This window comes from Oryzias latipes, chromosome 22 (assembly GCF_053564925.1).
Source record: "Oryzias latipes strain Hd-rR chromosome 22, Olatipes_Hd-rR_3.1".
Classification (NCBI taxonomy): domain Eukaryota; kingdom Metazoa; phylum Chordata; class Actinopteri; order Beloniformes; family Adrianichthyidae; genus Oryzias; species Oryzias latipes.
The window spans coordinates 30,280,315-30,292,500 of NC_136258.1; the positions used below are offsets into that span (position 1 = coordinate 30,280,315).

Genomic DNA, 12,186 nt, shown 5'->3' on the forward strand with positions numbered 1-12,186 from the left:
CTGGAGAAGAAGATCCAGGAGAAAGAGGTCTGGGAGAAGGAGGTCCAGGAGAAGGAGGTCCAGGAGAAGGAAGTCCAGGAGAAGGAGGTCCTGGAGAAGAAGATCCAGGAGAAGGAGGTCCGGGAGACGGAGTTCCTGGAGAAGGAGGTCCAGGAGAATGAGGTCCAGGAGAAGGAGGTCCAGGAGAAGGAGATCCAGGAGAAGAAGGTCCAAGAAAAGGAGGTCCAGGAGAAGGAGGTCCAGGAAAAGGAGCTCCAGGAGAAGGAGCTCCAGCAGAAGGAGGTCCAGGAGAAGGAGGTCCAGCGGAGGGAGGTCCAGGGGAAGGAGATCCAGTAGAAAGAGGTCCAAGAGAAGGAGGTCCAGGAGAAGGAGGTCCAGGAAAAGGAGGTCCAGGAGAGTGAGGTCCAGGAAAAGGAGATCCAGGAGAAAGAGGTCCAGGACAAGGAGGTCCAGTAGAAAGAGGTCCAGGAGAAGGAGGTCCAGGAATAGGAGGTCCAGGGGAAGGAAGTCGAGCGGAAAGAGGTCAAGTAGGAGGAGGTCCAGGAAAAGGAGGTCCAGTATAAGGAGGTCCAGGAGATGGAGGTCCAGGAGAAGAATGTCCAGGAGAAGGAGGTCCAGGATGAGGAGGTCTAGGAGAAGGAGGTCCAGGAGAAGGAGGTCCAGGATGAGGAAGTCTAGGAGAAGGAGGTCCAGGAGTAGGAGGTCCAGGAGAAGGAGGTCAAGGAGAAGGAGGTCCAGGAGAAGGAGGTCCAAGAGAAGGAGATCCAGGAGTAGGAGGTCCAGGAGAAGGAGGTCCAGGAGAAGGAGGTCCTGGAGAAGAAGATCCAGGAGAAAGAGGTCTGGGAGAAGGAGGTCCAGGAGAAGGATGTCCAGGAGAAGAAGATCCAGGAGAAAGAGGTCTGGGAGACGGAGTTCCTGGAGAAGAAGATCCAGGAGAAGGAAATCCAGGGGAAGGAGGTCCTGGAGAAGAAGATCCAGGAGAAGGAGGTCCGGGAGACGGAGTTCCTGGAGAATGAGGTCCAGGAAAATGAGGTCCAGGAGAAGGAGGTCCAGGAGAAGGAGGTCCAGGAGAAAGAGGTCCAGGGGAAAGAGGTCCAGGAGAAGGAGGTCCTGGAGAAGAAGATCCAGGAGAAAGAGGTCTAGGAGATGGAGGTCCTGGAGAAGAAGATCCAGGAGAAGGAAGTCCAGGGGAAGGAGGTCCAGGAGAAAGAGGTCCAGGGGAAAGAGGTCCAGGAGAAGGAGGTCCTGGAGAAGAAGATCCAGGAGAAAGAGGTCTGGGAGACGGAGTTCCTGGAGAAGGAGGTCCAGGAGAATGAGGTCCAGGAGAAGGAGGTCCAGGAGAAGGAGATCCAGGAGAAGAAGGTCCAAGAAAAGGAGGTCCAGGAGAAGGAGGTCCAGGAAAAGGAGGTCCAGGAGAAGGAAGTCCAGGAGAAGGAGGTCCTGGAGAAGAAGATCCAGGAGAAGGAGGTCCGGGAGACGGAGTTCCTGGAGAAGGAGGTCCAGGAGAATGAGGTCCAGGAGAAGGAGGTCCAGGAGAAGGAGATCCAGGAGAAGAAGGTCCAAGAAAAGGAGGTCCAGGAGAAGGAGGTCCAGGAAAAGGAGCTCCAGGAGAAGGAGCTCCAGCAGAAGGAGGTCCAGGAGAAGGAGGTCCAGCGGAGGGAGGTCCAGGGGAAGGAGATCCAGTAGAAAGAGGTCCAAGAGAAGGAGGTCCAGGAGAAGGAGGTCCAGGAAAAGGAGGTCCAGGAGAGTGAGGTCCAGGAAAAGGAGATCCAGGAGAAAGAGGTCCAGGACAAGGAGGTCCAGTAGAAAGAGGTCCAGGAGAAGGAGGTCCAGGAATAGGAGGTCCAGGGGAAGGAAGTCGAGCGGAAAGAGGTCAAGTAAGAGGAGGTCCAGGAAAAGGAGGTCCAGTATAAGGAGGTCCAGGAGATGGAGGTCCAGGAGAAGAATGTCCAGGAGAAGGAGGTCCAGGATGAGGAGGTCTAGGAGAAGGAGGTCCAGGAGAAGGAGGTCCAGGATGAGGAAGTCTAGGAGAAGGAGGTCCAGGAGTAGGAGGTCCAGGAGAAGGAGGTCAAGGAGAAGGAGGTCCAGGAGAAGGAGGTCCAAGAGAAGGAGATCCAGGAGTAGGAGGTCCAGGAGGAGGAGGTCCAGGAGAAGGAGGTCCTGGAGAAGAAGATCCAGGAGAAAGAGGTCTGGGAGAAGGAGGTCCAGGAGAAGGATGTCCAGGAGAAGAAGATCCAGGAGAAAGAGGTCTGGGAGACGGAGTTCCTGGAGAAGAAGATCCAGGAGAAGGAAGTCCAGGGGAAGGAGGTCCTGGAGAAGGAGGTCCAGGAGAAGGAAGTCCAGGAGAAGGAGGTCCTGGAGAAGAAGATCCAGGAGAAGGAGGTCCGGGAGACGGAGTTCCTGGAGAAGGAGGTCCAGGAGAATGAGGTCCAGGAGAAGGAGGTCCAGGAGAAGGAGATCCAGGAGAAGAAGGTCCAAGAAAAGGAGGTCCAGGAGAAGGAGGTCCAGGAAAAGGAGCTCCAGGAGAAGGAGCTCCAGCAGAAGGAGGTCCAGGAGAAGGAGGTCCAGCGGAGGGAGGTCCAGGGGAAGGAGATCCAGTAGAAAGAGGTCCAAGAGAAGGAGGTCCAGGAGAAGGAGGTCCAGGAAAAGGAGGTCCAGGAGAGTGAGGTCCAGGAAAAGGAGATCCAGGAGAAAGAGGTCCAGGACAAGGAGGTCCAGTAGAAAGAGGTCCAGGAGAAGGAGGTCCAGGAATAGGAGGTCCAGGGGAAGGAAGTCGAGCGGAAAGAGGTCAAGTAGGAGGAGGTCCAGGAAAAGGAGGTCCAGTATAAGGAGGTCCAGGAGATGGAGGTCCAGGAGAAGAATGTCCAGGAGAAGGAGGTCCAGGATGAGGAGGTCTAGGAGAAGGAGGTCCAGGAGAAGGAGGTCCAGGATGAGGAAGTCTAGGAGAAGGAGGTCCAGGAGTAGGAGGTCCAGGAGAAGGAGGTCAAGGAGAAGGAGGTCCAGGAGAAGGAGGTCCAAGAGAAGGAGATCCAGGAGTAGGAGGTCCAGGAGAAGGAGGTCCAGGAGAAGGAGGTCCTGGAGAAGAAGATCCAGGAGACAGAGGTCTGGGAGAAGGAGGTCCAGGAGAAGGATGTCCAGGAGAAGAAGATCCAGGAGAAAGAGGTCTGGGAGACGGAGTTCCTGGAGAAGAAGATCCAGGAGAAGGAAGTCCAGGGGAAGGAGGTCCTGGAGAAGAAGATCCAGGAGAAGGAGGTCCGGGAGACGGAGTTCCTGGAGAAGGAGGTCCAGCAGAATGAGGTCCAGGAGAAGGAGGTCCAGGAGAAGGAGGTCCAGGAGAAAGAGGTCCAGGGGAAAGAGGTCCAGGAGGAGGAGGTCCTGGAGAAGAAGATCCAGGAGAAAGAGGTCTAGGAGATGGAGGTCCTGGAGAAGAAGATCCAGGAGAAGGAAGTCCAGGGGAAGAAGGTCCAGGAGAAAGAGGTCCAGGGGAAAGAGGTCCAGGAGAAGGAGGTCCTGGAGAAGAAGATCCAGGAGAAAGAGGTCTGGGAGACGGAGTTCCTGGAGAAGGAGGTCCAGCAGAATGAGGTCCAGGAGAAGGAGGTCCAGGAGAAGGAGGTCCAGGAGAAGGAGGTCCAGGAGAAGGAAGTCCAGGAGAAGGAGGTCCTGGAGAAGAAGATCCAGGAGAAGGAGGTCCGGGAGACGGAGTTCCTGGAGAAGGAGGTCCAGGAGAATGAGGTCCAGGAGAAGGAGGTCCAGGAGAAGGAGATCCAGGAGAAGGAGGTCCAAGAAAAGGAGGTCCAGGAGAAGGAGGTCCAGGAGAAGGAGGTCCAGCGGAGGGAGGTCCAGGGGAAGGAGATCCAGTAGAAAGAGGTCCAAGAGAAGGAGGTCCAGGAGAAGGAGGTCCAGGAAAAGGAGGTCCAGGAGAGTGAGGTCCAGGAAAAGGAGATCCAGGAGAAAGAGGTCCAGGACAAGGAGGTCCAGTAGAAAGAGGTCCAGGAGAAGGAGGTCCAGGAGTAGGAGGTCCAGGGGAAGGAGGTCGAGCGGAAAGAGGTCAAGTAGGAGGAGGTCCAGGAAAAGGAGGTCCAGTATAAGGAGGTCCAGGAGATGGAGGTCCAGGAGAAGAATGTCCAGGAGAAGGAGGTCCAGGAAAAGGAGGTCCAGAAGAAAGAGGTCCAGTAGAAGGAGGTGAAAGAGGTCCAGGAGAAGGAGGTCTAGGATGAGGAGGTCTAGGAGAAGGAGGTCCAGGAGTAGGAGGTCCAGGGGAAGGAGGTTGAGAGGAAGGAGGATAAGTAGAAGGAGGTCCAGGAGAAGGAGGTCCAGTAGAAGGAGGTGAAAGAGGTCCAGGAGAAGGAGGTCCAGCAGAGGGAGGTCCAGTAGAACGAAGTCCAGGGGAAGGAGGTCCAGTAGAAGGAGGTGAAGGAGGTCCAGGGGAAGGAGGTCCAGGAGAAGGAGCTGAAGGAAGTCCAGCAGAAGGAGGTCCAGGAGAAGGAAGTCCAGGAGAAGGAGGTCCAGGAGAAGGAGGTCGAAGAGAAGTAGATCCAGGAGTAGGAGGTCCAGGAGAAGGAGATCCAGGAGAAGGAGGTCCAGGGTAAGGAGGTCCAGGGGAAGGAGATCCAGGAGAAGGAGGTCCAGGGTAAGGAGGTCCAGGGGAAGGAGATCCAGGAGAAGGAGATCCAGTAGAAGGAGGTCCAAGAGAAGGAGGTTTAGTAAAAAGAGGTCAAGGAGGTCCAGGAGAAGGAGGTCCGGGAGACGGAGTTCCTGGAGACGAAGATCCAGGGGAAGGAGGTCCGGGAGACGGAGTTCCTGGAGAAGGAGGTCCAGGAGAATGAGGTCCAGGAGAAGGAGGTCCAGGAGAAGGAGATCCAGGAGAAGAAGGTCCAAGAAAAGGAGGTCCAGGAGAAGGAGGTCCAGGAAAAGGAGCTCCAGGAGAAGGAGCTCCAGCAGAAGGAGGTCCAGGAGAAGGAGGTCCAGCGGAGGGAGGTCCAGGGGAAGGAGATCCAGTAGAAAGAGGTCCAAGAGAAGGAGGTCCAGGAGAAGGAGGTCCAGGAAAAGGAGGTCCAGGAGAGTGAGGTCCAGGAAAAGGAGATCCAGGAGAAAGAGGTCCAGGACAAGGAGGTCCAGTAGAAAGAGGTCCAGGAGAAGGAGGTCCAGGAATAGGAGGTCCAGGGGAAGGAAGTCGAGCGGAAAGAGGTCAAGTAGGAGGAGGTCCAGGAAAAGGAGGTCCAGTATAAGGAGGTCCAGGAGATGGAGGTCCAGGAGAAGAATGTCCAGGAGAAGGAGGTCCAGGATGAGGAGGTCTAGGAGAAGGAGGTCCAGGAGAAGGAGGTCCAGGATGAGGAAGTCTAGGAGAAGGAGGTCCAGGAGTAGGAGGTCCAGGAGAAGGAGGTCAAGGAGAAGGAGGTCCAGGAGAAGGAGGTCCAAGAGAAGGAGATCCAGGAGTAGGAGGTCCAGGAGAAGGAGGTCCAGGAGAAGGAGGTCCTGGAGAAGAAGATCCAGGAGACAGAGGTCTGGGAGAAGGAGGTCCAGGAGAAGGATGTCCAGGAGAAGAAGATCCAGGAGAAAGAGGTCTGGGAGACGGAGTTCCTGGAGAAGAAGATCCAGGAGAAGGAAGTCCAGGGGAAGGAGGTCCTGGAGAAGAAGATCCAGGAGAAGGAGGTCCGGGAGACGGAGTTCCTGGAGAATGAGGTCCAGGAAAATGAGGTCCAGGAGAAGGAGGTCCAGGAGAAGGAGGTCCAGGAGAAAGAGGTCCAGGGGAAAGAGGTCCAGGAGGAGGAGGTCCTGGAGAAGAAGATCCAGGAGAAAGAGGTCTAGGAGATGGAGGTCCTGGAGAAGAAGATCCAGGAGAAGGAAGTCCAGGGGAAGAAGGTCCAGGAGAAAGAGGTCCAGGGGAAAGAGGTCCAGGAGAAGGAGGTCCTGGAGAAGAAGATCCAGGAGAAAGAGGTCTGGGAGACGGAGTTCCTGGAGAAGGAGGTCCAGCAGAATGAGGTCCAGGAGAAGGAGGTCCAGGAGAAGGAGGTCCAGGAGAAGGAGGTCCAGGAGAAGGAAGTCCAGGAGAAGGAGGTCCTGGAGAAGAAGATCCAGGAGAAGGAGGTCCGGGAGACGGAGTTCCTGGAGAAGGAGGTCCAGGAGAATGAGGTCCAGGAGAAGGAGGTCCAGGAGAAGGAGATCCAGGAGAAGGAGGTCCAAGAAAAGGAGGTCCAGGAGAAGGAGGTCCAGGAGAAGGAGGTCCAGCGGAGGGAGGTCCAGGGGAAGGAGATCCAGTAGAAAGAGGTCCAAGAGAAGGAGGTCCAGGAGAAGGAGGTCCAGGAAAAGGAGGTCCAGGAGAGTGAGGTCCAGGAAAAGGAGATCCAGGAGAAAGAGGTCCAGGACAAGGAGGTCCAGTAGAAAGAGGTCCAGGAGAAGGAGGTCCAGGAGTAGGAGGTCCAGGGGAAGGAGGTCGAGCGGAAAGAGGTCAAGTAGGAGGAGGTCCAGGAAAAGGAGGTCCAGTATAAGGAGGTCCAGGAGATGGAGGTCCAGGAGAAGAATGTCCAGGAGAAGGAGGTCCAGGAAAAGGAGGTCCAGAAGAAAGAGGTCCAGTAGAAGGAGGTGAAAGAGGTCCAGGAGAAGGAGGTCTAGGATGAGGAGGTCTAGGAGAAGGAGGTCCAGGAGTAGGAGGTCCAGGGGAAGGAGGTTGAGAGGAAGGAGGATAAGTAGAAGGAGGTCCAGGAGAAGGAGGTCCAGTAGAAGGAGGTGAAAGAGGTCCAGGAGAAGGAGGTCCAGCAGAGGGAGGTCCAGTAGAACGAAGTCCAGGGGAAGGAGGTCCAGTAGAAGGAGGTGAAGGAGGTCCAGGGGAAGGAGGTCCAGGAGAAGGAGCTGAAGGAAGTCCAGCAGAAGGAGGTCCAGGAGAAGGAAGTCCAGGAGAAGGAGGTCCAGGAGAAGGAGGTCGAAGAGAAGTAGATCCAGGAGTAGGAGGTCCAGGAGAAGGAGATCCAGGAGAAGGAGGTCCAGGGTAAGGAGGTCCAGGGGAAGGAGATCCAGGAGAAGGAGGTCCAGGGTAAGGAGGTCCAGGGGAAGGAGATCCAGGAGAAGGAGATCCAGTAGAAGGAGGTCCAAGAGAAGGAGGTTTAGTAAAAAGAGGTCAAGGAGGTCCAGGAGAAGGAGGTCCGGGAGACGGAGTTCCTGGAGACGAAGATCCAGGGGAAGGAGGTCCAGGAGAAGGAAATCCAGAAAAAGGAGGTCCAGGAGAAGGAGGTCCAAGAGAAGGAGGTACAGGAGAAGGAGGTCCAGGAGAAGGGGACGAGGAGAAGGAGATCCAGGAGAAGGAGGTCCGGGAGAAGGAGGTCCTGGAGAAGAAGATCCAGGATAAGGATGTCCTGGAGAAGAAGATCCAGGAGAAGGAGGTCTGGGAGAAGGAGGCCCAGGAGAAGGAGGTCCAGGAGAAGGAGGTCCAGGAGAAGGAGGTCCAGGAGAAGGAGGTCCAGGGGAAGGAGATCCAGGAGAAAGAGGTCCAGGAAAAGGAGGTCCAGGAGAAGGAGCTGAAGGAGGTCCAGGAGAAGGAGGTCCAGTGGAAGGAGGTCCAGGAGAAAGAGGTCCAGGAGAAGAAGCTGAAGGAGAACCAGGAGAAAGAGGTCCAGGAGAAGGAGCTGAAGGAGGTCCAGGAGAAGGAGGTCGAGGAGAAGGAGCTGAAGGAGGTCCAGGAGAAGGAGCTGAAGGAGGTCGAGGAGAAGGAGCTGAAGGAGGTCGAGGAGAAGGAGGTCCAGGAGAAGGAGCTGAAGGAGGTCGAGGAGAAGGAGGTCCAGGAGAAGGAGCTGAAGGAGGTCCAGGAGAAGGAGCTGAAGGAGGTCGAGGAGAAGGAGGTCCAGGAGAAGGAGCTGAAGGAGGTCCAGGAGAAGGAGGTCCAGGAGAAGGAGGTGAAGGAGGTCGAGGAGAAGGAGGTCCAGGAGAAGAAGCTGAAGAAGTTCGAGGAGAAGGAGGTCCAGGAGAAGGAGGTGAAGGAGGTCGAGGAGAAGGAAGTCCAGGAGAAGAAGCTGAAGAAGTTCGAGGAGAAGGAGGTCCAGGAAAAGGAGGTCCAGGAGAAGGAGGTCCAGGAAAAGGAGGTCCAGGAGAAGGAGGTCCAGGAGAAGGAGCTGAAGGAGGTCCAGGAGAAGGAGGTCCAGGGGAAGGAGGTCCAGGAGAAAGAGGTCCAGGAGAAGAAGCTGAAGAAGTTCGAGGAGAAGGAGGTCCAGGAGAAGGAGGTCCAGGAGAAGGAGGTCCAGGAGAAAGAGGTCCAGGAGAAGAAGCTGAAGAAGTTCCAGGAGAAGGAGGTCCAGTAGAGGGAGGTCCAGGAGAAGCAGGTCCAGAAGGCTGAGCTCGGTATGTAAGGTGAGCGGCTACCATGCAGCAATCCAGGGTTCGATTCCCGGAGGGGAAGAAGCAATGGTACTGGGGGCAATTACCATATCAATGACGAGCAGTTAACATCACTCAGTGAGGGTCCTTAGGCAAGACCCTTAACACTACTGCCTCCCGAGCGCAGTTTAGTTGCAGATAACCGCTCCCCCAGGGGATGGGTCAAATGCGGAGAAGAATTTCCCCATTGTGGGATCAATAAAGTATACGAAAAAAATAAAATAAAATAAAATAAAATAAGGACCTACAGGAAAAGGAGGTCCAGGAGAAGGAGGTCCAGGGGAAGGAGGTCCAGTAGAAGGAGAACCAGGAGAAAGAGGTCCAGGAGAAGGAGCTGAAGGAGAACCTGGAGAAAGATGTCCAGGAGGAGGAGCCGAAGGAGTTCCAGGAGAAGGAGGTCCAGGAGAAGGAGCTGAAGGAGGTCCAGGAGAAGGAGGTCCAGGGGAAGGAGGTCCAGTAGAAGGAGAACCAGGAGAAAGAGGTCCAGGAGAAGGAGCTGAAGGAGAACCAGGAGAAAGAGGTCCAGGAGAAGGAGCTGAAGGAGAACCAGGAGAAAGAGGTCCAGGAGAAGGAGCTGAAGGAGGTCCAGGAGAAGGAGCTGAAGGAGGTCCAGGAGAAGGAGGTCCAGGGGAAGGAGGTCCAGTAGAAGGAGAACCAGGAGAAAGAGGTCCAGGAGAAGGAGCTGAAGGAGAACCAGGAGAAAGAGGTCCAGGAGAAGGAGCTGAAGGAGGTCCAGGAGAAGGAGGTCCAGGAGAAGGAGCTGAAGGAGGTCCAGGAGAAGGAGGTCCAGGAGAAGGAGCTGAAGGAGGTCCAGGAGAAGGAGGTCCAGGGGAAGGAGGTCCAGTAGAAGGAGAACCAGGAGAAAGAGGTCCAGGAGAAGGAGCTGAAGGAGAACCAGGAGAAGGAGCTGAAGGAGTTCCAAGAGAAGGAGGTCCAGGAGAAGGAGGTCCAGGGGAGGGAGGTCCAGGAGATGGAGGAGGAGAAGGAGGTCCGTTTCTCCAGTCCACACAGAAAACCAGGTATCCAGAACGATACCATGAACCACAGATCCACAAGTCCTGGACCAGGGGCGGGGTGGACTTCCCAGACCATGACCCAAAAGGGGCGTGTCCTCGTGGTCATGAGACTGGGAGGTCTGGAGGTGAGCACACCTGACCAGCATTGTTATCTAATAATGGATTACTTTTGTACTCCAGACTGTGCCCCGTAGGAACAGAAGCAGGCTTTTGTTCTTTAACCTCCGTTAAAGTTAAAGTTTGAACAAAACTTTATTTAAACGGTCAAAAGAAAACAGAAGTGTTCTGGCAGCTCTGAACCCGCCAGCAGATGAAGGAGAGATGGTCTTCCTCACCTCAACAGGTGAGTTTCCCGCCTGAATGTGGGCTCTGTTTCCTGACCTGATGGAGGGAACTCTGGTCACATGTTCTGGATTTAGTTTTAGGATTATATGAACATCTATTTCCTGATTGATCAGCCGGACCCCCCTCCCCCTCCCCATCAGGATGAAGATGCGCTCATAACGTGACGGGATCCCGTGGAACCCAAACCGAGCGGCAGCGCCACAGCAGCTCGCGCACGGGTGACGCCGCGCTCCTGCAGTCACATCTGCGTGGATCTGCATGAATCTGCGTGGATCTCCGTGAATCGCCCTAGAAACGCAGCGCTGACACCGGGCTGAGAAGCATCCCTGCTGGGGCGAGCGTTCACCGGAAAGGGGGGGCTGTCGGTTCTCTGCAGAAGCCAGACCTGCTTTATTGCGACAGAGGAGCACCGCGCGCGGCTGTGACAGGTGAGGCTGAACGCGCGCGCTGTGCTCGACGCTTTGATCATAATCGGCCTGGGTGAAGATGCGGGACGTTTTGGGTCACCGGTGTCCCCCCGGGGGTGGAGGGACCTGCGCATCCTGCCAGGAAACAGCGGGAAAAGACGGGCATTGCCGGACTGCGTCTGAACGCCCTCTGCGCGCGTGAGCGGGACAGGCGCGCGCTCCTCTGTGGTGTTGTATCATGAACTAAAGGGATGTGATGGATGAAGGCGGGTGGGGGTGTTGGGGGGGGGGGGGGTAGCAAGGCTTGCTGCGTGGCTTCTATCGGAATGCAGACCCCCCCACTGACGGCATCACCGGGCTCGTGCTCTCGAGATCTGAAAACAAAGAGTCACGCACGCGCTCAGGCCCGCAGGAACATCCTGTTCACACCTTTCACGCATTCCGGACCGCTTTGCGCAGTTAGTGTTTCTGCGTGATTTCGCGCGGGGCGCTACGCAAACTATTTCTCCTCAAGGTCACCCCCCTCCTCGCGCCTGTAATTGCTAATCTGGCGAATGAGAGGCGCGCATACGGGAGGGGGGGGGGGCTGCACGAGTGACCCCCCCCACGTCCAAGCGCGCCCCACGCCATCGATGCGTTTGGTTAATCCCGCAGAAATCATTAGGGAGCGAATGAGCAGCACTCTTTGCGCGCATGCGCGCTGCAGCAGCAGAGCGGTCCGTGGTTCTGGATCAGAAACATTGAATATTTGACAGTGGATCCAGGTCAGCGGGGGGGGGGGGGGGGGGGGGGGGGGCATAAATAGAACAGAGCAGAGGATGTCTGCGGCTGCACTGAAGGCTGATGATGGCGCACGTGCTCCACAGGCATCATGGGAAAGCAGAACAGCAAGCTGACTCCGGAGGTGATGGAGGATCTGGTGAAGAGCACAGAGTTCAACGAGCACGAGCTGAAGCAGTGGTACAAGGGCTTCCTGAAGGACTGTCCCAGCGGGAGGCTCAACCTGGACGAGTTCCAGCAGCTCTACGTCAAGGTTGGTGACCCGCCCCCCTGACCGCCGTGAGCACGCATGTTCCCACCCATCATCCTCCAGCCCCTCAGCTCGCCATCTCAGTCCCGCCTCTTTGTCTGTGCAGTTCTTCCCGTACGGCGACGCCTCCAAGTTCGCCCAGCACGCCTTCAGAACCTTCGACAAGAACGGGGATGGAACCATCGACTTCCGAGAGTTCATCTGCGCGCTGTCCATCACGTCCCGCGGCAGCTTCGAGCAGAAGCTGAACTGGGCCTTCAACATGTACGACCTGGACGGGGACGGGAAGATCACCAGAGTGGAGATGCTGGAAATCATCGAGGTGAGGGTCATCACCAAGCCGCCTCCCACTTCCCTCACTCATTGACTTCCTGCCGCCCGGCGGCTGGACTCACCTGCAGAAGAGAACCAAAGCAGATGTTTGGACTTTAAACATAATCCTTTCCTTTTAGAACTTCTCAGCAGAATCAAACTTCCGGTTCCGAAACTCCCCGCCCCCCTAACCCTAACCCTTCCCCCCACAAACACGATTCAGAGAAGACTTTAATGTTCCTCAGGTGTGTGGGGGTCAGTGTCCCTGCAACAACTAGAAACGTGATGGATGAGTGGATGGATGAGTGGATGGATGGATGGATGAGTGGATGGATGGATGGATGAGTGGATGGATGGATGAGTGGATGGATGGATGGATAGATGGATGGATGGATAGATGAGTGGATGGATGAGTGGATGGATGGATGGATGAGTGGGTGGATGGATGGATGAGTGGATAGATGGATGGATGAGTGGATGGATGGATGGATGAGTGGATGGATGGATGGATGAGTGGATGGATGGATGAGTGGATGGATGGATGGATGAGTGGATGGATGGATGAGTGGATAGATGGATGGATGAGTGGATGGATGGATGAGTGGATGGATGGATGAGTGGATGGATGGATGGATGAGTGGATAGATGGATGGATGAATGGATGGATGGATGGATGATTGGATGGATGGATGGATGGATGAGTGGATGGATG

At 55.9% G+C, this 12,186-nt stretch overlaps 3 protein-coding genes and 1 long non-coding RNA gene across 4 annotated transcripts in view; 2 read left to right on the top strand and 2 right to left on the bottom strand.

Annotated features, from left to right (window-relative positions):
• The first annotated feature begins 5,811 nt into the window (after positions 1 to 5,811).
• LOC111946866 (uncharacterized) lies at positions 5,812 to 8,428 on the top strand. The gene is made up of 3 exons (XM_078941373.1): positions 5,812 to 5,997; positions 6,946 to 6,985; positions 7,036 to 8,428. Exons 1-3 carry the CDS (start codon positions 5,812 to 5,814, stop codon positions 8,286 to 8,288), a joined length of 1,479 nt encoding a protein of 492 aa, XP_078797499.1. The 3' UTR covers positions 8,289 to 8,428.
• LOC144989193 (uncharacterized) lies at positions 8,366 to 9,482 on the bottom strand (the record flags this gene model as incomplete). Its single annotated transcript, XM_078941374.1, has 1 exon — positions 8,366 to 9,482. A coding segment is annotated over one exon (990 nt), but the record flags the coding sequence as incomplete, so codon positions are not given.
• A 270-nt stretch (positions 9,483 to 9,752) lies between these two features.
• vsnl1b (visinin-like 1b) overlaps positions 9,753 to 12,186 on the top strand; it is an 8,018-nt gene continuing 5,584 nt past the window's right edge. Inside the window, exons 1-3 of the mRNA XM_023951458.2 lie at positions 9,753 to 10,153; positions 10,999 to 11,165; positions 11,269 to 11,484. Coding sequence (XP_023807226.1) covers positions 11,004 to 11,165; positions 11,269 to 11,484 — 378 coding nt within the window. The 5' untranslated portion in view covers positions 9,753 to 10,153; positions 10,999 to 11,003. The remainder of the gene's footprint in view (positions 10,154 to 10,998; positions 11,166 to 11,268; positions 11,485 to 12,186) is intronic.
• The window catches only part of LOC144989150 (uncharacterized), a 4,691-nt gene continuing 3,939 nt past the window's right edge, over positions 11,435 to 12,186 (bottom strand). Inside the window, exon 3 of the long non-coding RNA XR_013653301.1 lies at positions 11,435 to 11,557. This is a non-coding gene — a long non-coding RNA (uncharacterized LOC144989150). The remainder of the gene's footprint in view (positions 11,558 to 12,186) is intronic.

Bases quoted from the DNA above. Each gene is read 5' to 3' on its own strand.
- LOC111946866 (XM_078941373.1), top strand. From the start codon at position 5,812: ATGGAGGTCCTGGAGAAGAAGATCCAGGAGAAGGAAGTCCAGGGGAAG. The intron at 5,998-6,945 runs GTCCAGGAGAAG...ATCCAGGAGTAG, and splicing joins ATGAGGTCCAGGAGAAGGAG to GAGGTCCAGGAGAAGGAGAT. The intron at 6,986-7,035 runs GTAAGGAGGTCC...GTCCAGGGTAAG, and splicing joins CCAGGAGAAGGAGGTCCAGG to GAGGTCCAGGGGAAGGAGAT.